Source organism: Brienomyrus brachyistius, chromosome 23, assembly GCF_023856365.1.
Source record: "Brienomyrus brachyistius isolate T26 chromosome 23, BBRACH_0.4, whole genome shotgun sequence".
NCBI classification, from domain to species: Eukaryota; Metazoa; Chordata; class Actinopteri; order Osteoglossiformes; family Mormyridae; genus Brienomyrus; species Brienomyrus brachyistius.
In genome coordinates, this window is record NC_064555.1 from 2752524 (window position 1) to 2774760 (window position 22237).

At 45.9% G+C, this 22237-nt stretch overlaps 1 protein-coding gene across 8 annotated transcripts in view; it reads left to right on the plus strand.

The window, feature by feature from the left end:
• The first annotated feature begins 2043 nt into the window (after positions 1-2043).
• LOC125719501 (histone deacetylase 9-B) overlaps positions 2044-22237 on the plus strand; it is a 41400-nt gene continuing 21206 nt past the window's right edge. For 2 of the 8 annotated variants that reach the window (XM_048994344.1, XM_048994347.1), the window contains exon 1: positions 19808-19922. Coding sequence is in view for 2 of the 8 variants with exons in the window: in XM_048994345.1 (XP_048850302.1) it covers positions 19832-19922 (91 nt within the window). In the remaining 6 variants the exon portion in view is untranslated. Of the gene's footprint in view, positions 2258-4206; positions 4251-13400; positions 13575-19423; positions 19939-22237 lie in introns of those variants that run through there. The other 6 variants (XM_048994343.1, XM_048994349.1, XM_048994346.1 and 3 more) reach the window with 5 other exon arrangements.

The window sequence follows — 22237 nt, forward strand, 5'->3', positions numbered from 1 at the left end:
ACTTCATATAAAATTATGTTTCTTTGTTGCTTCGGTCTTTCAGCAGAGACGTTTCAAATTCTAAAAGACTTCACCCTTAGAAATTTGCAATTCTGGGTGGCATTTACAACAAAGACGTTACCACTGATTCAAACCGTTAATACCTGTTACAGTAGTGTAAAGATGCTCCAGTACAGTATTATTTTATTTTAAACTCGGCGGGTAAAATGTGACAGTTTAATAATTTTGATAATTCCTCATACGTTCCTGCCTCTATTTGTCCTTAACAGGCCTTCCCACTAGTGAAGCATTTAAATGCCTGACAAACCCTATCGCGTAACATGTGATCAGTCATTTGACCACATTGTGCTGCTCAGTTGCATTTCCTTTTCTAAAAAAAACGTACGTGTTTCACAATAAAGCCCTTGATTTTCTTTGAAAATGATTCGTGCAATGATTACAAGCAGCACAAGTTATTAATATGCTAGGTGAGCTTGTTGTCACAACGTTGCTGTTACGGTAAATGTTAGCAGAACGTCTACCTGCTTCCAGCAATAAAGCGCTCCACTAGTATCCCAAAGCAAAGAGTTTTGCAGGTAAATATAGTCCAAGGCTCTGTTCGCTTCTTTGTGGTTTACAGTCACGAGGCTCCCCATCGTCTTAAAACACTGCTTCTTCTTTCAAAAGACACTTAACCCACTTCTCCTACATGTTTCATTTCAAGAAGTCGATCTGATAAGTGTACTGGAAGGAGTGGAAGGCTTTGGCATGTTTCTTTAATGGCTAACAGCCTACACTCCGTAATAGATACCAGTTTTTTTCCAGGTTGCGCTTCCTTACAAGTATCTGTTGCAAAGAGGGCTAATTGCTCATTTGCTAGCTTTATGATTTAGACTGTTTGCATATTTGTTCATTGAAACGTCACAGATCATTCATTCACTTCAGAAATTAACTTTTCCTGTATCTTTTAAAATTCTTTCTTACCTTCAACAGCATTTGACGTTTCTTCAACTTGTCTAAACGATTGTCAATAAGACGCACACGCGTATGGGAGCACAGTATTTAAAATAGCCAAATATCTATATTTTTTACTGCTATGTGCTTCCGAAATATAGTATTTTATGCCATTAAATTTATAAAACACTCACACTTGAAATGTTCAGTTTGTTTACGTTGTATGTTATGTTGTATCATGTTCAATCGAAGGATCGCAATTAAATGATATTAATCAGTTACTGAATTGAAATGTGCCACTATAATCCACATAAATAATCGGATTATCCTACGTTAGTGGTAGTATTTATCTTTAACCAGTAGTAGGCGCATCGAATGCCCTGATACCGGAGCAGATATTTTATTTCGCTCCAGACAAACCATCCTAAACCAGAGAAACGCTTAAGTTTTGGAATTACTAGATACAATCTGTATTTAGATGTCGCTGAGAGAGCACAAGGTACTGCTTGTGAACGAGTGGCCACATGATCGTTCACATAGATGGGGCCTTGGATGAAGAGACTCCGTACCTTATTCCTATAGAAATAGTATGCTTTGCAGTCATTAAAGAGCAGATGTGTCAGCGTTTTAAGTGGTTTTATAAAATGCATGTATCTACCATGAGAACACGCCATTTGAATAGTATCAAAGGTGGTTTTTTTGCAGAATATAAAGACAACCGTTCCCTTAAGACAAAAGGGTAAACATGGACTAATCGACTGGTCCAATTAAGATTTATGATTACATGACTGGCGTTTCCTGTACGTTTCTTTCCGAGCATAATCGATCATTCTGTAAATCACGAACTTACACTAAAGGAACCATTTGTTGAATACTGTAAATCAAAGCCTTTGTCCATCATATGATTAACATTTTTTAAAAGATAAGATGTTACAAGGAATATGTGGAATCACTCTTGACGTGTATATTCGGCTGTATTTCCAGCTGTGGGCAGTGTTACAGGTTTTATTTAGGAGTACATGCGCGTTTACGTGAAGAGGCAGGCAACTTCGCTTCCCTCCATTGTGTAAACGATATTACTGGCCCTGCTGTCTACTTTGATGCTATTTTTAGCCCGCTGTACTCATGCCGCCACAGGCAGCGATCGCATCTATAGCAGGCGCTGCGGTTTGAAAACCATCTTCCCCAGTCGCTTTTCTTCGTACGCTGCGTTGTGATTGCGGCGCGGAGATGCACATTGTCACACAACGGGAATAGCCGTCCTGCTCGTCTTTTGGAGAGCCGTATATCCTCCCTGTGAACTCAAACTGCAGCAGAGCTAAAGGTAAGGCAGCGATGCGCGTTTTTCTCTCTGCGGATTTATGCCTTGCGAACTGGTCAAATTACCCAACTTTGAATTAAACGAGAGAACAGTGATAATGCAAATATCTTAATGTTTTATTTAAAAATACCTTTAGTAATTTACAGTCATCGTGAAATATATGTGCCTATGGTTGCTGTAGAGGTAAACATGATTTATAACATGCATGTAATCACAATTAATGAAATAAATATCGACATACATATTTATGTACAACAAGAGTAGACAGTAATCGTTAAACGTGTACGGTTTCCGTGACAAATCTGATACGTGAAGCAAAAAACTTTTTATTTTTAGCCGCATATAATGAATATTTATTCAATCCATCAGTACATTTTAGCCTTTACTATGTAATACTATGTAAAACACTTTGGCGGTCAGATGTCGTTGTTGCTGCTTTCCAACGGGGAAAAAAAACAAATTAATAATGGTCAATCCAAACACTAAGCATTATTGTACGGGAGATCACTATTTCATCTGAATAAATGTTGTATAATTATATGTTTTGAAATATTCTGGGCACACTGCGCCGCGAGAACGATGCAACGTCTGGACTAAAAATAGACCGATTAGCATCCAGCAAATGGGACCTTGGTAGACGTGCGCGTTGTATCAATTGAATTGGGGTAAAATGCAGTATACGAAGGAACAGCTGCTTGTTTAATCGTGCATAACAACTGTTTCAGTTAACTCCTTTATAAAAGTGAGTTAACTCGTTTTGGAGTTGTGTTTTGAAAGAAAGAAATTAGTTTAGAGAGAAGATTAAAATTATGGGCCCGCGCTTAGTGCATGTGTTCTGTCTGCATTATTATTATTATTATTATTATTATTATTATTATTATTGCAGGAAAGGTTGTTCGTCAAATGGGGGCAGTAGAATCACAAGCCATCTGGAAGAGTTAATGATGGTTGCCTTATAGCGGGGTGATGCTCTAACGGTAATTTGCAGCTGTATAATTTACCAGCTGTTTCTGATAGAAGTCGGGTCGAATGTGTGTCACCAGATATGGGCCGTCTAGCAGAGCCGGATTATTTGTGATCCAGAGGGTTTCCCAATTTGATCCTGGAAATTCCGGATTAAACCCTTGGGGTTCCGTCGTGATGTGGTTCACAGGCAACGTATGGTAGATGGACGCAGGCATGTGGTCTTACATTGTAATTTTCACGAGGACCATAACGAGGGTCGCATGCGAGATAAATTAATGACAGATGAGTAGATAGGTTTTCCTTAATGGTTAGTTTGTACTGACGAAGTTATAGCTTGTCAGCAGTGGGATTTGCGGTAAAACGTCCCGCGAGGCTTTGGTTCGACAGTGTTGAAATGTAATCTTAACTTTGCCTCTGCGGGTGCTTCTCCTGTAAATAGTTAAGGAGTAACAATTTAAAATCACACAAAAAGTGTGGATAAAATTCACGCGCTTATGTTTCTGTTTCTTTAGAATATCACAGGCTCACGTAATACATTAATGGTAAATTAGACTTGTGTGTGTTTTTGCACGTACGGTCGTGGAATCTTTATGCATCAGACCCAGACCAGAAACGGACACCTGGTGGTGTACCCTCTGCCAATGTTTGTACACATAGCGTCACTTAGTGCTTTAGGAAATAATATAAGATGGTATCTGTTGCTCTAGAGTGGCGTGGTGTGTCCCCGGAGCTTGCAGCAGAGTGATCTGATAGGGTCTGCGTATTCAGCCCTGAGCACGAGATCAGGTGTCTGTGTGTGTTTTGCCCTCTGCTGGTTACAGTGCGCAAGTGCGTGTCACCCCACCCCTTTTGATGGCGGACGCTTCGGTGCGCAGGTGCATCATTTCAGGTGTAATATCCACGTGGGTGTGACTCTACCTGCTTGCTGCTCAGCGGCGTGAGCTGCCGGTGCTTCACAACTAACAGGTGGCTGTATCTCCCTACAGGAGCTCTCCTGCCTCTGCTAATATGAACTCTCCTGAATATTCAGGTACGTGTCGTTCCAGGGCTTTTCATCTTGAACACTGGCATCTTTAGCTTTGAATTTTCTAATGCCTCTTAACTGACATGGTGACAAATTTAAGCTTCTGCAGAATGTGTGATCTACATTCATATCCTATTAATATCTTGAGTTTATATAGCTTATAAACGTACAAGGTCTTGCAGTCTCAGAGCTCTTTGATAACCTTTGTGGCTCCATTTCCATGATTTATTTTTCATCCTGAAATTTTTTTCTTTTTACCACTGACTTTGAAATACTCAGGGTCTCCGAGATAAAAAAAAAACAGAGCACAAATGACAGCGTGTAGATTTGGTTTGAGTTGGACAGATGTTGTGTGTGTGTGTAACCGTCCTTTTTGTCTTATGCGGAGCTGGGAAGTTTAGTGGGACGTGAGAGGTCGAGGTGACCTAAGAGCAAGCTGCCGCTGCGTGGCACATACATTGACGTGGCTTTTTTGTCAGTGTGAGCTACACATTCCAGCATGACGTGTTCAGATTCGTCTCCCTCTTCCCCTTGTTTGGACAATAGGGCTGGAATTCGAATAGCAGTCGAAAACATCCCTAATTCCTGGTAAATGGTGTTCCCATAGCCCCCACCCCCGCCCCCAAAGCTGCAAAAAAGTTTTAGGAATCCCATTTTCTTTATAGCTGGGGATCAGGATTCTTCTGTGAACTGAGTCAGACATTTCAGTCTGTTTTTTCTTTGCTGTATTCTTTTTGATTCCCACGCGGAGCTTCTTTGTCGGACACTGTGGATGCTCTTATTTCACACTCTGACTATTCTGTAAGAAAAAAAAGAAGCTTCCCTACCTCAGAGTTTCGTATCGCCATGGACACACTCCTCTGGGTAATTCCTGGGTGACATTTCATCATTCGATCAGTCCCTCGCTCGTCTGACATTTATACTTGACAGCATTATGTCGCGAGTTTATTTTTAGACCTCCTGTGATCTACTTTAGCGATAATTTCATAACTAAGACGCGTTCTTGGCCGAGCGTGGCTAACAGATGGGCTTCCCATGTCAGGTGCGGGGTGGGTGGGTTGCCGGAGTGGGGGCGGGAGTCTGACATGTGAAGTGTGTGGACAGATGGGTAAGGAGAGGCCTGCTCAGTGACGCTGTTATCTATCTCCTGTCTGATGTGCTGATGTGTGCTGGGGGGGGGGGGGTGCCATGTAGGCTGGATAAATGGGGGAGGAAGGCTAGCCATCCATCCTTAAGTTTTTATCTGATGACAACAAATCCAGCCCATGCTGAAACAGAAAGGATTTATGATATATAAAGTTAGGACAAGCAGGCAGAGGTGGATAGTGCAGGTCCAGAAAGTAAAAATCCTGACCAAGGTTTTGCTCCAGCCAACCAGATGGGGATAGATTCACAGTCACAGGTTACTCAGCTGGTTGGTTGAAACAAAATCCTGGTCTGCATTTTACTTTCTGGGCCTGAACTTTCCAACTCTGCAAGTGGGTATAGAAAATGAATGGATGGATTGATGGTGGTACTGCCCCTTGTATGACATGTAGGAATTTATGAGAAATAGGTCGGCCTATCTATGGAGGCAGACAGTGAAAAATACATTTATATGCTAAGTTTAATTAAAGAGATATGTGAAACAGCTGTTTCAAATCGAACAATCATTAGTGCTTCTTTGAATAGTAATGTTAGGCTACACAAGGGCGTTTATCATGTGGAAGCTGATCTCATAGATCGATCAATCCTGTGTGAAACACACACACACCCACATACACACACACACACACACACAATGTTAGATAGACAGAGATTTTCTTATGGGGGAAACAATGTTTGGAGTCCATTTTCCCTTGGGGGGTGAGTAGTTTCAGCACAGAATATGAATTTAGGACTAGATGAGTGGGGCTTTATAATGCAGTTCTTAAGCTACTGTTAATTTCTTGTTTTATGCCACTTTTAAAATATAAAATCTAATCAAAAACATGCTAAATAAACGAATACAAGTAAAACAATAACGTAGGCCTGCATTCTACTATCTGATATTATTTCATCTATTGTTAGGCCAGAGCATATACGATTATATACGCAGTAATATTGTGTAACATCTCCGGGCAATGATAAAAGGTGCATGTGTGGTGGCCGCGCTCGTACGGTGGGTCTTGACGTTGTATGACGAACCCTTTCGTTGTAAAATACATTCTTCTGTGGTGCTCCCTGTGTCCCGGGCTTTTTTCCGACTGCATGCCAATTCGGGCGCCTGTATTCAGGCACAGAGGCAGATGCTGCGCGGACGGGTTAGCGAGGCTGCCGGAGATCAGCAGGGGAGCGCATGATGAAACGCCAGCGCCAAGCCGGCTCCTGTGCGTCACCTGCCGTGTGACGCTGTCCCCTGTATTTCTTCCGAGTTGGGAACCTGGGTCCTCATCTCTTTAACTGTTCCGTTTTTTATTGTTCCTAATTATGTAAGAAGTTGTGACAGTATTATTTGGTCTAATAAGGTGAGGCACATTCAGTTCGGAATTTGGCTTTTAAAAACAACTATTTGAGTTGTGCTTTTAGCTGCATCTGTTACATATTTAATACCACAGGCAATTCTAGACCCTAATAGGGAGGCCTCAGTCGCTCTATTTTGTGTCCTTTTAGCGATTTGTCCTATATTTCATAGGGGCTGACCCCCTAAAAATCAAATCCTAAAAGTACCCCCGCTTAATAAAATAATAAAATGTTTATCATTCATTTTTATTTTATATTTTATATAAGTTTTTTCTTGTCCTTGTTAAAAATAGTGCTTTATGGAAATTCAGATCTAGTTGTTTAGTATTAATAATTTATTTGAAGACATGATTTTTTTAAATTGAACTAAACTAACCCCAATACATTACGTTTATTCAGTATTCCAGTGGTGCAGCTTCAAAAGTGGCTGTGTGTGTGTGTGTGTGTGTGTGTGTGTGTGTGTGTGTGCGCGCGCGCGCTGTTTTTTTGTGGGTTTCTTCCTTCCTCCCACATTCCGAAGACGCCCTGAATCGCTGACTGCCCTCGGCTTCTGCGTCTCTCCCCGATTGTCTGCGGTCTGCCTTTCCGCAGACCCTCGGCCTCCGGGGAAACGCTCCGGATCCCTGGAAAACCGGACGTGCGATGAACTGATCTGAAGATAAATGTACTGATGTTTGAAGGCACGTAGATTCAATGAATTTTTAAATGTTGCATGTCTTCACAGTAAAGGGTTTATATAACCTTTTGCTGGTTCGCGGAACAAAATCATTCCGAAAGTTTTATAGGTAGATTCGGAATCAGAGCCTTTAGGGAAAATCGCCTTGCGGTTTCCATCGACACGAACCGTCGGCTAAGCGTCAGGGGAGCCTCTTGACGGGCTTCCAGCGCGGGGGTGTCCCCAGGAGGCAGAGAGGAAGATTATCTTCCATATCCATCTTTTGGAGGCTGTAGATGTGCTGGGGTTACGCCGCGGCTCCCTCTCTGCTCTCCTGTTGCTCATGCTGAGCTGGGGACCCCCCGCCCCCGGTCCCAGAGGGAGTTGTTTGACAGCCGAATGATAAACAGGCGTTACAAAATCTACCGCTTTATAGGTACGAATATGAAACGGGCGATCTTTTCTGTCGACGGTTTGGCACTTTTTGCACGAAGATGCACAGGTGTTTTATGGCGTAAATGTGGGCTCTGTTTGTGTTCCCGGCATCAGCCGCTTCTGCGTTTCGCTTTCTTCTCAGTGGTCGGGCCATTTTTTTTAGAAAGGGGGAACCTCCGTTTTTTTTAAAGTCTTCAATTCGCATCTTCGTCATCTGTCATTCCCAGGCACAGTTTAGTTTCATCACCCTCAAGAAAACAGAGAGGGGGAATTTTTAGAATAGCTGTGGGTTTGTAAAATGAGGTATTTTCCTACATGCTGCCTCTGCTGCTTGTATGAGATCTTCAGTTGTTCAGTGTGTTCACATGAGCTGGAAACGTCAACCTCAGCATGTGACCCCTAACCCTAATTAGCTAGCAGGGAGACATAGGCCGAATCTCAATATCAAGAACGCAGAGACCGTAATTGTGGTCTTCGCAAGACCGGTCTTGCTAACTTGCCTTCCAAGAACAATCTTGGGGTGCAATGAATCATGGGATTGGTTGCATTCGGCACGCATGCAACCAATGTATCCTAGATAAGTTGGGGTGGGACGAGAACGATTTCCACTGACATGAGAAGAACAGGGGATCTTCTGCTCTTGAGTGTTGGAACTGGTCTCCAGCAATGGAAGATACACGAGAACACAAGTACGGTGGTGAAGTCCACATATTGAGCTTTATTCAGGGTGGCTTCATCCATTGTAGGTCTTACTTACACTTGGCCTGGTTGCCTTGTTCCGCGCACGATGGTCCCCCCCCTCCCTACTGGTCTGTGGCCACATTGCGCTTAACGATCAGGACCCCAGGAAGCTTATGTCATCACTGTGCGACTTTTTTGTGCGGGAGAAAACATAGGAAGGAAAGTGCTGTCGCACGGCACAATGGACTTTATGATGAATGTCCTTATTTTGTGGCTTATTTGGGGTCATTCTGGGGGTGATGACACACATAGATTTACCCAACATGCAAGGCAGCAGTTTCTCTTCATTTCTCTTCACGTATAAGAAGGTAGACCCACATTTTACCAAATACCTCAGAGTTTTTCTGTGTTGCATCCAGTTGATCCTGCTTACTGTCATCAGTCCAAATTTTCAGCAAACGCTGCACTTCCACCGCAGCTATACTTGTTGCGTCGGAACGCATTTTGTGGAAGAAAATGATACAATCTGCACAGTCTACCTAATTTGTTCCTTCTGCCTGTGTCATTGATGTCGTGTCTGGGTTCCGTACCTGGGCATGGTTAGTGATCGCATTAGATGTGTACTGTGCCCAGGTCCACTTGAAGAGGTCGTATGGCACGGAGCAATCACAGTAATTAAACAATCTTTGGCCATCAAATGTGCTCGAGCACAGTATGGATCATTTGGTTTGAGTACAACCTTAATCAGATTTGTTCCACTCCCCCTTTTGGTTGGGACCCAAACGGCAACTTCTTACATATATAATGCAAATGCTTGTCCAAAGCAACATACAAGTGAGGATCAAAGCAGGGTCATCCAGTCCCTGGAGTCGTCGGGCGTAATGGCCGTGCTCAAGGACCCCACTGTGACGTCACTCTGCCAGCAATGGGATTCAAACCAGCAACCTTCCGATCACAAGCCACCCACCATCTATCTTATCTGGTCTTTGAGGAAGGCTTTACTCTGATGGTAAATATGATTCTATCTGCTGTCACAAGGTGCTTCAGAGACCCGGGCAAGTTGTCCCTGGAGGAAGTGCCACAAACCTCACGCTGTCTGGCAGCGTTGCATGCGATGATGCAACACTGTCTCATAGCATACATAAACACCTCGGGTGTGTTGACTAATTAAACGGTTAATTGTCTTCGGATTACTCTGATCTTTAATCTGCTTTATAAATTTAATTGGAGTGCATTTGTTCTATTTTTTTTTAATAAGGAGCAGAATAATGTTTAATTTCAGTCATTATTGGTTCTACTGGTTGTCCTCCTGAACAGTTTTCTGTTTAGTATAAGCAAATTTGTGTTTTTTTGTTAATCGTAAAGCTACCAGGCGGAATACTCAGATGATACTTGTATAATCTCACAGTCCATGTGTTTGTCTTCACGCAGTATATAATTACATTTGTGATAATAGAGAGTGAATATGGGTATGTGCAGTGGCTCAGTGTTCCACTTCTCCCCATATTTGCGTGGGTTTCCTCCAGCAGTCCAAAAATGTGTGATGCGGCGAATTGGTGTCTCTAAATTGCTCACAGTGTGTGAGCCTTGAGATGAAGTGTTTCTGCATATCCTGACTCGCAACTCCTATGAGTTTGGGGTTGGTCATTTCAGCACAGTGTCAGCCATTTTTTCTGGCATTCCTGGGGTACTTTTTTGGAGTTAAGGGCTTTGCTCAAGGGCCCAAGTGTGATGTGATCACTCTGCTAGCCATGGGATTCAAACTAATGACCTTCCAGACACAATTACAGATTTTTCACCTGTATAGCCACTCACCACCTCAGTGAACACAATGATAAGGTATTTAGAAATGAAGAGATAATCAGTATTAACTTTACCTCTCTGGGCTCCTTTTTATCTGAGTATTATGGTGAGCAAAGTACTTGATAATTTAACACGCAGACTCTGTTTTAAGAGACTCCTGGAAAATACCACAGGGTTACGAATGCAAGGTTGTTAAGCGTGTTGTTGTTGTTGTTGTCATGGCACCAGGGATGGTGACATGTTGTTCTCCCAGGCGCGAATGAGTGCGGCCATCACCTGAGCCACCCCCTGCCTTTCCTGGTCTCCGGGGAGCCGGGGGTGGGGTCGATTTGCTCGTAGACCACACCTATGTCGCAGTCACGATGACGGTCGTTTTGGTCTACAGTTATTTAAGGTTAATTTGAACTCCGCTGTTGTGAAGAGGGCATTGGAAACGACAGCAGACTTCCTTAGGTGCTTCCGTAGCTGGTGTGTTGCCGGGTTACACCCAGACTCCAAACGGTCGGCTTCCCTCCAGCAGCCGAGAATCCGGACATCTTTGGTTGGTGGGTGGTGGAGGGGGAGTGCAGGCAGGTTGCCCAGAGGAGGCCAGACCATCGTACCACCAGCCTGTTCTGGTACATGGGCTTGATTTAGAGTCTGGGGGCAGAAACATCTCCTCTCTGCCCCTCAGCTGCCTCACGATGAGATGTTCAGTTATTCAGTCGAACCCATGTGTTCCCTGCCAGTCCGGTGACAGCGAGATGGCCAGGAAGTCCGGAATGCTGTTTTGTTCAAGATGGATGATTATTCCGGAATGCCAGGAATCTTCTCAATGTGAAATGAATCATGCACATCCCTGGTCAATGTACCGCTGTGTGTCTCTACTGGCAGCTGTCAGACCCTGGTGTCGCCTACCCCCCCCCCCCCCCCCCCCCGCCTCGATCCGTGTCGATCCTGCGACTTCTCGATGCTTGATTAAAATTTACATAAGATGTATGACATTTGTGCCACATTAGGACAGTGGTTGCTAGAGCAAGTGCATTAATGTAATGTCACCCAATCACAGCTGCCTGTCTGTTGAAAGGACACTGAGTCTCCGCCCACACAGGTGTGTGCTGCAGTTTAACCCAGGTGCTGATCAGATGTTAAACTGAAAACCGATTGGTTCTCGATTCCTCTCATTTGCATATTTCACCCAAACAGCCTGCTCTGGTAACTGGCTGTTCTCTTGTCACATCCTGGAATGCTTCAGAGAACACTCATCCTCTCTCCAGACGTTATGTCTTTACGGCCCTGATTGATAGGTCAGGGATTTCTTGTCTGACCCCGTGATTCTTTGACAATTTCGGCGTGACCAGTCAGGTATTTTAGTTACCCTTTTTGATGTGAGTAAGCCAAAAAAGCTCATATTTTCTACACTTGCCCAGATATATACTGCACATGGATATCAGCAGTGCTCTTCACGCAAAATTTTCATGCACTTCTGAATATCGCTAAATAAGAATTAATTTTTCGAACTCTGTTAGGTCACATAAGATATTTATAAGGCCAGCCCAAAGAAAATGTGTGCAACAGCTAAAACATGTTGTATAATCGCTTAATTCTTATTATATTTGAGGTACAGCAACTGCATTTGGTTGGGGTACAACGTGAGCCTAGCACTGGTTCAAAAAAGGTTTACAGCTGCTAGTGTGTTTGTTACTCTGCATTTGCAGGAATATGCATGTAAATGTGATGCAGACGAAATTCACCCAGAGCTGCGTGAGCACGGGTGCGAGTCACAGGACAGCAGTCTTTGGCGTATTTGCAAGCCCGTGTGAATAATGCATGAGACACTAATGGCCATGTGTGTGTGTGTGTGTTTATAAGAACATGACAGAGCGTGTGTGTAAATGTTGCTAGCAGGAGATGCTCATTAAGGATTTATCAGCATGGGGAAAGAAGAGCGTGGAAGCAATTCCAGACATCCTGAGGTTGTGACGTTCCTTAACCTGTTCCCGTATTTTCCAATATTTTCCGCCTACCTCCAACTGAAGTTAACTGAAGTTAAGTTAAAGGGGGAAGGGGAGATAGAGCACCCCCTTCAGAGCAGAAGTGGAAGTGCAAGAGGGTTTTTTTTTTTGGGGGGGGGGGGGGGGCTGCAGGCAGGTCGGCCACCTCTGCAGTTATCTCAGGCTCCCCACTGAGCCAGTAGAGTGACCTTTGACCCCTACACCCCACCCCCTGGGAGAAATAGGGCGCTGTGGGTTATGTGCACAATTGAAATTAATTCCCAGTTACTCCTGCACTAGGAAAACAAGGTGGTCAGCCTGAGACTGGTGTGTGTGGAGCATGTGCATGAGGAGGCTGTCAGAGACAACTGGCTGAGAGCATCTAACGTGTGCAGTTGTGTCACTACACTGGCCAACAGGTTTTCGATTCCTTTTTTGTCACATGAATCGAAACATGAATCTTGCAGCATTTTTTTTTTTGGTCTCACGAACATCCATCTTAAGGTTCCAGCATCTGATCACCAAAAAATGTTCACGAATAGAAATAAAATGTATTTCTCCTAAATTGAACTTTAATATATCCATGAATTCTTAAGGAATTGTATCAGTATAGCCTAAAAATGACATCAGAGTGCATTTCTGAAGTTAAAAAGCGCATGTAAGACGTTCCTTTAGTTGTGGCACAATCTTCGCTGAACAGTGCTACTCGCCCCCTGGAGGACGCTGCTAATGAGCTCACTGGGCAACAATGTGGGGCCCTTTAAAAGGCCACTGCAGTCTGGGGTCCGAGTTGATCGAGCAGAAAGGTAACACAGGCTGCCATGGACCCCCGCCTTCTGGGTGTGGTCCTGAAGAGGAAGAGCAACCTGATGCATGGGGGGGGCACCCCCAGGAAGAGCCGTCATGCGAGAATAAACAGCGGCACAAGGTCGACTCGGGGGGACAATGGCGCAGAAGGAAGCCTGAGCTTCCTAACACGAGGGGAATCCCCCTGGGGAGTTTTACTGGGGGTCAGAATCTACCCCATCCCTCCCCCCGGGCATGTTTCGAAAATAGGCCTGACCTAAACTATCAGAGTAATACGAGAAACATCGAGCAGAGGTTCCATGGCCAATATAACTAATCACAATCGTGCACCATACTCACCGTGGTGGATCTGGGGAGTCCGACTTGGACACGTGTGGGATGCAGGTCAAGAGTCCCGAGGGGGGAATTTCGGTTCTGGGGGGCTTGTTACACCATGTGGCCAGGATAAAGTAGAAGGGGACCCCTGACACAGGAATCGACTGGTATGTTAATGAGGTGCGACACCAAAAGTCTCTTGTAGGACTGTTTTTTTGGGTAATCTGACCTGCGATATCTGCTTATCAAGAGTGAAGGGGATCATCTGGTTGGTGTATATGAATTCTTCAGTAAATTTGGGTGAGGATATCAGGGTATTTATACAGGATATGGTAAACATATTATGAAGAATATCACAGTCCTGTATAATATTACTTAATATTGATGCTTCTCTATACAGTATTTATTTTATGGATTTTTTATTGAATTGATTTTTAAGCCATATTATTGGGCGTCCCTTCTTGCTGTGTAACACCCCCTGCTTATTTTGGATCTGGGTGCAGGTTGTTTGTCAGAGGCTGGAAATAACCTCTGGGAAAACAGGGACAATCGACGGAGCTTTAAAAAGCTTTTTCCAGCAGATCCGTCCCCCAGACGAAAATCGATGGTCCTCCGGGTTGGGCGTGGGGGGGTACGCAGTGAGGCGGGAGGCGCAGGAGTCTGGTGAATATTAGCCAGCTGGGAGATGTGTGGGCAGGACTGGTGCAGGGTTCTCTGCTGGGGTGGCAATGGCTTGGGTTCGAGGACACGGTTTTACAGCGTGACAGAATAAAAACAGAAAGGGATTTGTATTCTGCCGATGCTTCAGAGCAGAAACGGAACAGAAGTAGCAAATGTTTGAAAGTGGGGGGGGTGGTGGTGTGTGGCTCAGCGAGGAGGATCGGAGGGTCACCGGTTCAAAGCCCATCATCGACAGCTGATCCTTTGAGCAAAGGCCCTTAAATAATCCCCGAATGTGCGTTACTTTCAATAAAGGCATCTGCTAAAAACATGTATTATATATGATTACCATTGAGAATCTGTGAATTATGTAGGAATGCTTTTGAAACTACATATTATAGTTCAGCCCAGTTTTACCCAATAAGAAGCAATGGGAGGCGGGCTAGTGTTCAACAGCTCCCCACCATCCCACCCACCGTTGGCTGGAAATCCTCTGATCTTCCGTAACTTAACGTCTGAGGTCTCTGACAGTAAAAGCCACTGATGAGTCCCTTTGGCAAAGCAACAGCAGGCCTTGGTTCGCGTGAGCAGCAAACGGCTGAGTTCGCACATTGTTATTCCTCGGTGGCAGTAAATTGCTTTCATCTTTGGCTAATGGGACGAAACATGTCGCCATTTAGCCCGCGAATGTGTTCTGTTCCTTTAAAGCACTTTGCGCGCTGCGTGGGAGCCACCCCCCCCCCTCCCAAACGAGCCCCAGGACTCTGGTCATTAGCTGGAGCTTTCCTGCAGGTGAACGCCATAATTAGATTTTGGCATTAAAATTATAATTCTTCGACTCATAATACTGAATGTGATTGGCTGCATGGTGAAGGGTTTGACTGGTTTTCTTCCCCTTCGGGGTTATTACACCCATAATCCTCAGCGGCGCATATCTGGCCACGCTGAGGTAATGCATGGCTAACCCTGACTGCGTTAATGAGGGAACTCCGCTGTCGCTATGCAACGGCGCCAAGACAAGCACGAATCCATGTGACCTTGACCTCCCCCGACCGGCTCCCGGCAGGGTGAAGAGACAGCAGGGTTTGTTTTACTGAAACGAAGCTTCATTTCACCTGAGCTTTTATACACCGGCGTTTACTGTGGAGGGCAAAGAACAGGTAGGATGAAAAGAGGGTAAATTTATGGTAGCTGACAATGTCTTTAGCTTGGAAAATGTTTGCGTTTTAGGGATTTATGGGTAATTTCTCCGGCAAACATGTGACACTTCCAGAGTTGATTGCATCAACATTCTCCCCTTGTCCTCCCTGGGGAGGGGGCGGGGGGGGGGGGGGGGGGCTTCCCCCAAGGTGCTATGATGAAAGACTGAGCCGAGCACAATACATACACACACACACACACACACACACACACACACACACACACACTGCTGTCAGCGTCTCCAGGTAGCGCCATGGTTAAGCACAGACTCACAACATGAAGGTTGCTGGTTTGAGTCCCCGGAGCGTCCTGCTCTAGCAGCTCTAGGCAGGATATTGCTACATGAATTACTCTAGTGAAATGTCTGTAAATGACGAAAGTCGTTGCCAGGCAACTAAATGTAAATACGCATCCGCATACCACCTATCTTTTCTTGTTATGTAAATATTTCTTACACTCCCAAATAGCAACAGAAGCCTGAGAAACGAAATACTACAGACTATAAACATAATGCCGTAATTAAAAATGTTTGTATATGGTAACATTAAAACTAGTCAGCACAATGAAGGCTCATTATTATACCACTGTGATTATTTCAGAGCACACTCCGGCGATTAAAGGTTTCCTGTCCCGTTGCTGTCGGATTCCTATTTTGAAGGCTGACCCAGTTTCAGCTGAGCTCGCAAAACCAAAAAACAAACTTTCTGTCCCCAGTGTGCGGAGGCGGCGTCCATCCCGGGCAACGGGAATCCCGCGCCTCTCCGTATGTGATCCACCCTCTACCGTTCTCGTCTTCTGCCCGACTGAGTCATTCACTCTAGAAAGGGCGGGGGGGGGGACCTGGAGAAAAATTACACCCCAGGGGGAAACCCAGTAATCCAGGTGCGAGCACCGTGTGGATGAGAGGCCTGCAGGCTCCTTTGCCTGACAGCTGCCAAATGATCACGGTATGAGAGGAAAGCTCTCAGGATTTACTGATGTGATTACAGATGACATTTTCCAAAGGACCATCTTGCAATTATAGCCTCCAGTAAATGTACAAATTGGATGCGTCAGGGTTTATTTAGAGTTAGGGCATGATTTTATTTGTTAAAACAGTCTGATTTGTTTAGAATGTCATGAATACTGTGACATGTGTTTAGAAATGAGTGATCTTAACATGTGCTATTACAGAAATCTGTTCTGAAATCTTTGCATATTTTACAAAGCAGCTGACTTATGAGAGGGGCGGTACGTGGGGTTTGGCCTTTGAGAATCGTACTGTAATCTGCCCGACTTACTCCATGTTTGGAAAAAAATCCGAAAGACGGAAAAAAACGGAGGTGACACAAACATGTCGGATTAGCCTGACAAAAGTCCCCAACGCTACAAGGGACTTCTCGGTTTCTGAAGGCTGTGGCTATATTTGCCAGCGTCTAAATTTGGATGATTTGAGGCTGGGTGACCTTTGGCCGTTGACTAAATGAAAGGGGCGGAGCTTTGGCTGATCGCACTGGCCTGTTGACGCCCGTAGCTAAACGCTGTATGTACAGGGTTTGGCACTGAAAGGGCTAAAACAAATGCAGCCGTTTGCATGTCCCCAGCATTCTGTGCATATGGGCTACCCCCAAGTCTACCTGCAATCCCACAATCCCTTAGCTGCTTCTGGACATTAGGGTCCCTTAGCTGCTTCTGGACATTAGGGTTCCTTACCTGGTTCTGGACATTAGGGCGCCTGAGAGACCAAATGGAAGAAGGGATAATCTCCAGCTTCCCTCGCTTGGGATGGACCCACTTCGGCTGAACACGTAACCTTGTCCTTAAATGGTCCTAACTGAACACTGGCGTCCTTTTGGTTCAGTCTCAGTGGGTTAGGCATCCGTGCCTGTGACCAGGAGGTCGCTGGTTTGAATCTTGTCCTTGGCAGAATAATTCATGTCTGTTGGTCCCTTGAGCAAGGCCCTTAACCCCCCCCCCCCCAAAAAAATAAAAAAATTCTCCACTCTCACTTGTATATATCAACAGAGAGCATGATGGGATATGTGAAAACTAAATAATTCCAATGTACTTGGGCAAATAAAGCATCCGCGCATTTGAAACGGCGTCATAAAGTGGCCCGGCTGGCCGCCGCGTAAGCGAGCTGTGGGCCCTGGTTCACACCCCCGCCAATCTGCTCTCTTTTCACGTTTGCGAGTCACGCGGTGCCCACGGGGGAGTCGCCCGCCGGCGTGCGGGCAGGGGGGGCCCATGGCTCAGGCTCGGGGTGCCCGACGGCACTCTGGTGACTGACATCGCCGTGGGAGGCGGCGGCGGCTGATTGGACCCCCGGTTTTTCACGCTTCCCACTGGACGTTTAGTAGCTGTAAAAATTCACGCTGTTTTCCCAAGTGATCAGAACAACAGTGTTTTTTAATTTTAACAAAACTCTTTATACTTCAGAAACCACGCAAACTATGTTACAAGTGTCATGATTTGTAATCTGCACGAACAAACGTCAAGACGTCCGACCTCCCAGCCATCTTACATAACTGTTTATCCAGTACAGGGGGGGCAACATATGAAAACACTGAAATCTTACTATAAAATAAAATTTATTTTCTTAATACTCAGGTTTGCATGGTCATCTTTGTTTACATAACATTCTGATCCTTCGCTTATATAATATAGATGGCCAATTGATACGTAACCCTGGGTGATGCAGTGCTGCGCTGTTGCGGTGGTAAGGAGAATGGCTTGAGATGTTTGGCCAAGCCGAAACAATACGCCGTAACCGAGGCAGAGAAGCTCAGGAGCTAAAAATAGCCCAAGTGCTTTGCTGCCTGCGGCTGGGGGGGGACATGTCAAATTATGCGAAAAGATGGAATTTTTTAAAGGTACAGTGTAGCGCTGTGAATGCGTTGTGCACAAATCCATCAGACAAAAGACACATTTATTACCTGCACACAGCAGACCTTTAACCAGAGCGGTAAGTCGCTGGTCTTTGTAAGGCTTAGATTACTGTAGTATTAAGTCAGAATCCAGAGCACAGTAAATTCTCAGTAAACTTCTATTTTTTAAGTTCTTTTTTTTTTTTTTTTTTTTTTTACTGTTTAGCCACAGATTCTCCTCTGAAGTATCCGTTGAATATTTGTATAATGAGTACCTTGGTGTTTATTGTATGCTGTACTTAGTGTCTTGCTTTTATTTAACGTAGAATCTGAAAAAAAACCCCACAAAAGTTAAAAGTACAACGAGAGTAAGCTTCACAGAATCTATAAACATATTTGTGCAACAAGACAAATATCAATTTCTTTCAGGCAGTTCAAGGAGAAGTTACAAAAAGCTGAATATTTTGGAAGAGCGAATACGTGACATTACCAAAATACAATTAAGTTATATAAACACGCTTGAGTGGCTCTGTTGACTTGAGGAAATGACCTTTTTTTTTCTGTGTATTTTATTTTTTGATCCGCTGGCTGGCGACTGCAGGAATACTGCCCGAGAATGAACGTGGCGTGGGAAGGGAAACACAAAAGTTAGCACTGCGGGAGGGTGAAGTGTGGTATCCTCGGCCCGGTGAAACGCTTGCAGGGGGACTGTCAGTTAAAAATACAGCAAAGTCAAAGGGGAAAAGTCTGTTGAGAGAGGATGAAATCGGCCGCCTTACATAAGCAAGTTGCTCAGCTTTTAAAGACGTAGATTAGCTACTTGTGTGGCGGAAATGAAAGCATCTCCTCCACATGGCTCCAGCATCTTTAACAATGGCGGGTATTTACCTGCCTACTGGGGCTTACAGCTGTCATGTTTTTTTTCGGAAGAGTAATATTGCAGTAAATTTAAGCAGAGTGAAAAAATAGGTTTTTACTTACATTTTATGTGAGCATCTGTTTTTTTTTTTATTTAAGCTTGTTTTGGAGATTGTGAGTGTGAAGAGGACGTGTTTGGGGACTGGGGGGGGGGTTGAGAAGTGACAGCTGTGTTTTTGTGGTGGTATTTTTAGACGCATCGATGTTGCCTCGGTCCCCCTCGCTTAGCCTGACCTATTTTCGTCTCGAGCTGCCCGTCGTTCTATTCCCGTCACCTGTGTACCACGCGGTACCCGATTCACATGCAAATGAGCGGGTGCCCTGTCGACAGTGCCGGCGAGACGAGGGGTGGGGGGGTGAGAGAGGGCCGGGGGGGGGGTGCGTTCAAAATGACCGGACACCGAAAGAGAGAGTGGCGGTGAGAGGGGAAAATAGCTGCTTGGACTCGCGGGGTTAGGGTTAGAAGCAGGGAATATTTCTTCTTGCCAAGTGTTGTTCCGTAGGGACTCGAGGGGGGGGGTGGGGGACTAAAAATAACCAGCCAAGGGCTCCTTTTAATGCTACATGGTGACAACATTTTGACTCTCATCTAGTGCTCAGACAGGGAGAGCCAGGCGGAGGAACTCAGACAGGGAGAGTGAACGTTACGGCTGAAGAAAGAAAGAGAAGTGAAAAGTAACCCCCTCCTCACCGCCCCCCCCCACCGTCCCCACCCCCGGTGCCCAGACTGTGCGACTGTTTGGTCATTAGCGGAGGGAGCTGTTCGCCCGCTCGCTGGTGTGCGTGGGACGCCGCGCCTCCGGAAAGCTCAGCATGCTCCAGACGATTTACGAGGCCGAGTCGCGGTTCCCCTCGGACCGACTCTGGAGGATCCTGGACGGACGTGAGGTGCACGCTGGCTCAGGTAACCGCCGGCGAAGGTATGTTTGATCCTGAGGGATCCCTGTGTCCATTCCTCTGCCTCTCGTCCAGTTGGCACGTTAGATCATCTGGAGCATGCTGTTTCTCTCTAGGGATACCTGTCATTTAGTGTGAAAGTACTAAACAGCTGAGATGGTACAGGCTGCCTCTATGTCTGTGTGTAGAACTTACCGTGTGTATGCGTGTGTCACCTTCTGTGGCTCAGTGTGTTTTTTTGTGATCATATTTGTACTTCTTGCCTTGGCATATTCCTTTAATCCTTTTGCCCAGAAGTTTACGGTAATTTTCCCACCTGTTGCCTGTCCCAGCGCATGGGAGCTGCGCCGCAGAATAACATCTGGGCTTCATCTTTCGTCCCGGGAACCTGGTGACTGTAGAACGAGTTTCTTGCAGTCTGGAGCAGGGAGATCTCGGGGTGTCGGGAGATCAGCCTCTGCGCTGGGGATAAAACCCGCCCCAGCGCTGGCCATTTCCGGGGCGGAATGTGCGGCTTGCATTCCGATGTGACTCTCTGGGAGAAGGTTTTGGCAGATCTGGTGCAAAGCTGCCGTGTTTGGGACAGGGAGGGCGAGAGGGGGAGGGGTAGGCTGTGTTTTTTAATAGCCCCAAAAGCAGCCTGAGGGCTCCCCACCCCCCACCCGCTCCGACAGTGCGCGAGAGCATCTGGGGGCCCTTGGGACCACAGCAAACGGCCTGGTGACACCCGTGTGACATGTGGGTCCCCTGTCCACTTCCCCCAGATTCCTCTGAGCCCAGCAGATCGGTCGCCATCGATCATCCCGCGTGCCGGACGTGCCTCGTTAAAGCCCACCTCGTTATATCTGAAAGGGGGGGGGGGGGGGGGCGGTCCCACAGAGCCTTTAAATGGGTCGCCGGACTCCAGCTGTTTCATTTCTTAAATAAAAGAATTCAGCTACTGTGGTTGTGGCTATTTTTAGCCACGCTATTCCCATGTCCTGCTCTTAGGCGGCTAAGATTAGCCGCGCCGGTATTGTCGGCGCATCGCGGCAGACTCTCCGTATAACTCCATGCCCCTGAGTTATTTTCAGCCCCCTTCGTTCCTCATTCTTATTCACAGTGGTGGGTGCATCCTGTAACCGCAAGGTCGGGTGTCTCTCCGCTGTGGGAAAGAGATTGAGGATGGGGCAGGGGGGGGGGGGGTAACTCTGGTTGTATCTCGCCTGCTTGGAGGCACCGTAACGGTAAGGCGGGGGGACGTTTCGGCTGCGGTAACCCGGAGGCCCAGCCGCCACCAAGCAGATCGACACGTGTATCTGTTCCCGGTGTTTATCGGGGTCCTGGAGGGGCGGCGTGGATCGTGAGAGGCTTTCCTCGAATGGAAAGCCTCCCATCTTTGCAGGGCCCCGTGCTTAAGGTGACATCAAAGAGGATGAAAGATCTGTAAAGAGTCCAAAGTACGCGGCACATTGTGATGCTTTCATGCAGAAGGCGAGGCACACAAAGGGAGTTTGTTTGCTCTCGTTTTTATTGATGTAAAATTGCTTCCTTGTTCAGCTGTCATTCCGGGGCTCCTAGGATGCTGAGGGAAAATACCCTAGTGCCCCCCCCCTCCCCAAAGCTTTCTGCCTCTTTGTTACTGCTTTTGTCCCGTTGAAATAAAACACTGTCAGAACCTGAGGAAGAGACTCGTATACAACTGGAGCTCATCAGTCTTGCTCTGAGGTCCAGATTTATTAACGGGCACTGCGGAGGATGCTTTGGTGTGTACTTTGTGTGCGGACAGTGTGTGTTTTCATTGTGCTGATGAAGACATTGCAGTTTGCACCTTATTAAGGACGGACGTTCTGCTGAGATGGTTCAGGTTCTGCTCCGCGTTCCCTGATGGGTTAGACAGTATATGCCACGCAAACCCCAGGGGCCTCTGGGTTCTCACCCTTTTGTGCTGCAGTTTGAGAGGAACGTATATAAGCAGAATAACTTCATCCATCCCACCTCTATAAATGCTGATCCGGTTAAAGGTTATGGGGAACCAGCATTTCAGAGGCCACACACACACACACAGACACACAGACACAAACACACACAGACACACACACACAGACACAAACACACAGACACACAGACACAAACACACACAGACACACACACACAAACACACAGACACACACACACACACAGACACAAACACACACAGACACACACAGACACACACACACAAACACACAGACACATAGACACAAACACACACAGACACACACACACACACAGACACACACACACACGCATGTTTGTATTCATATATTTGTGGGGAACCTCCATTAATCTCTGTGGGTCAAA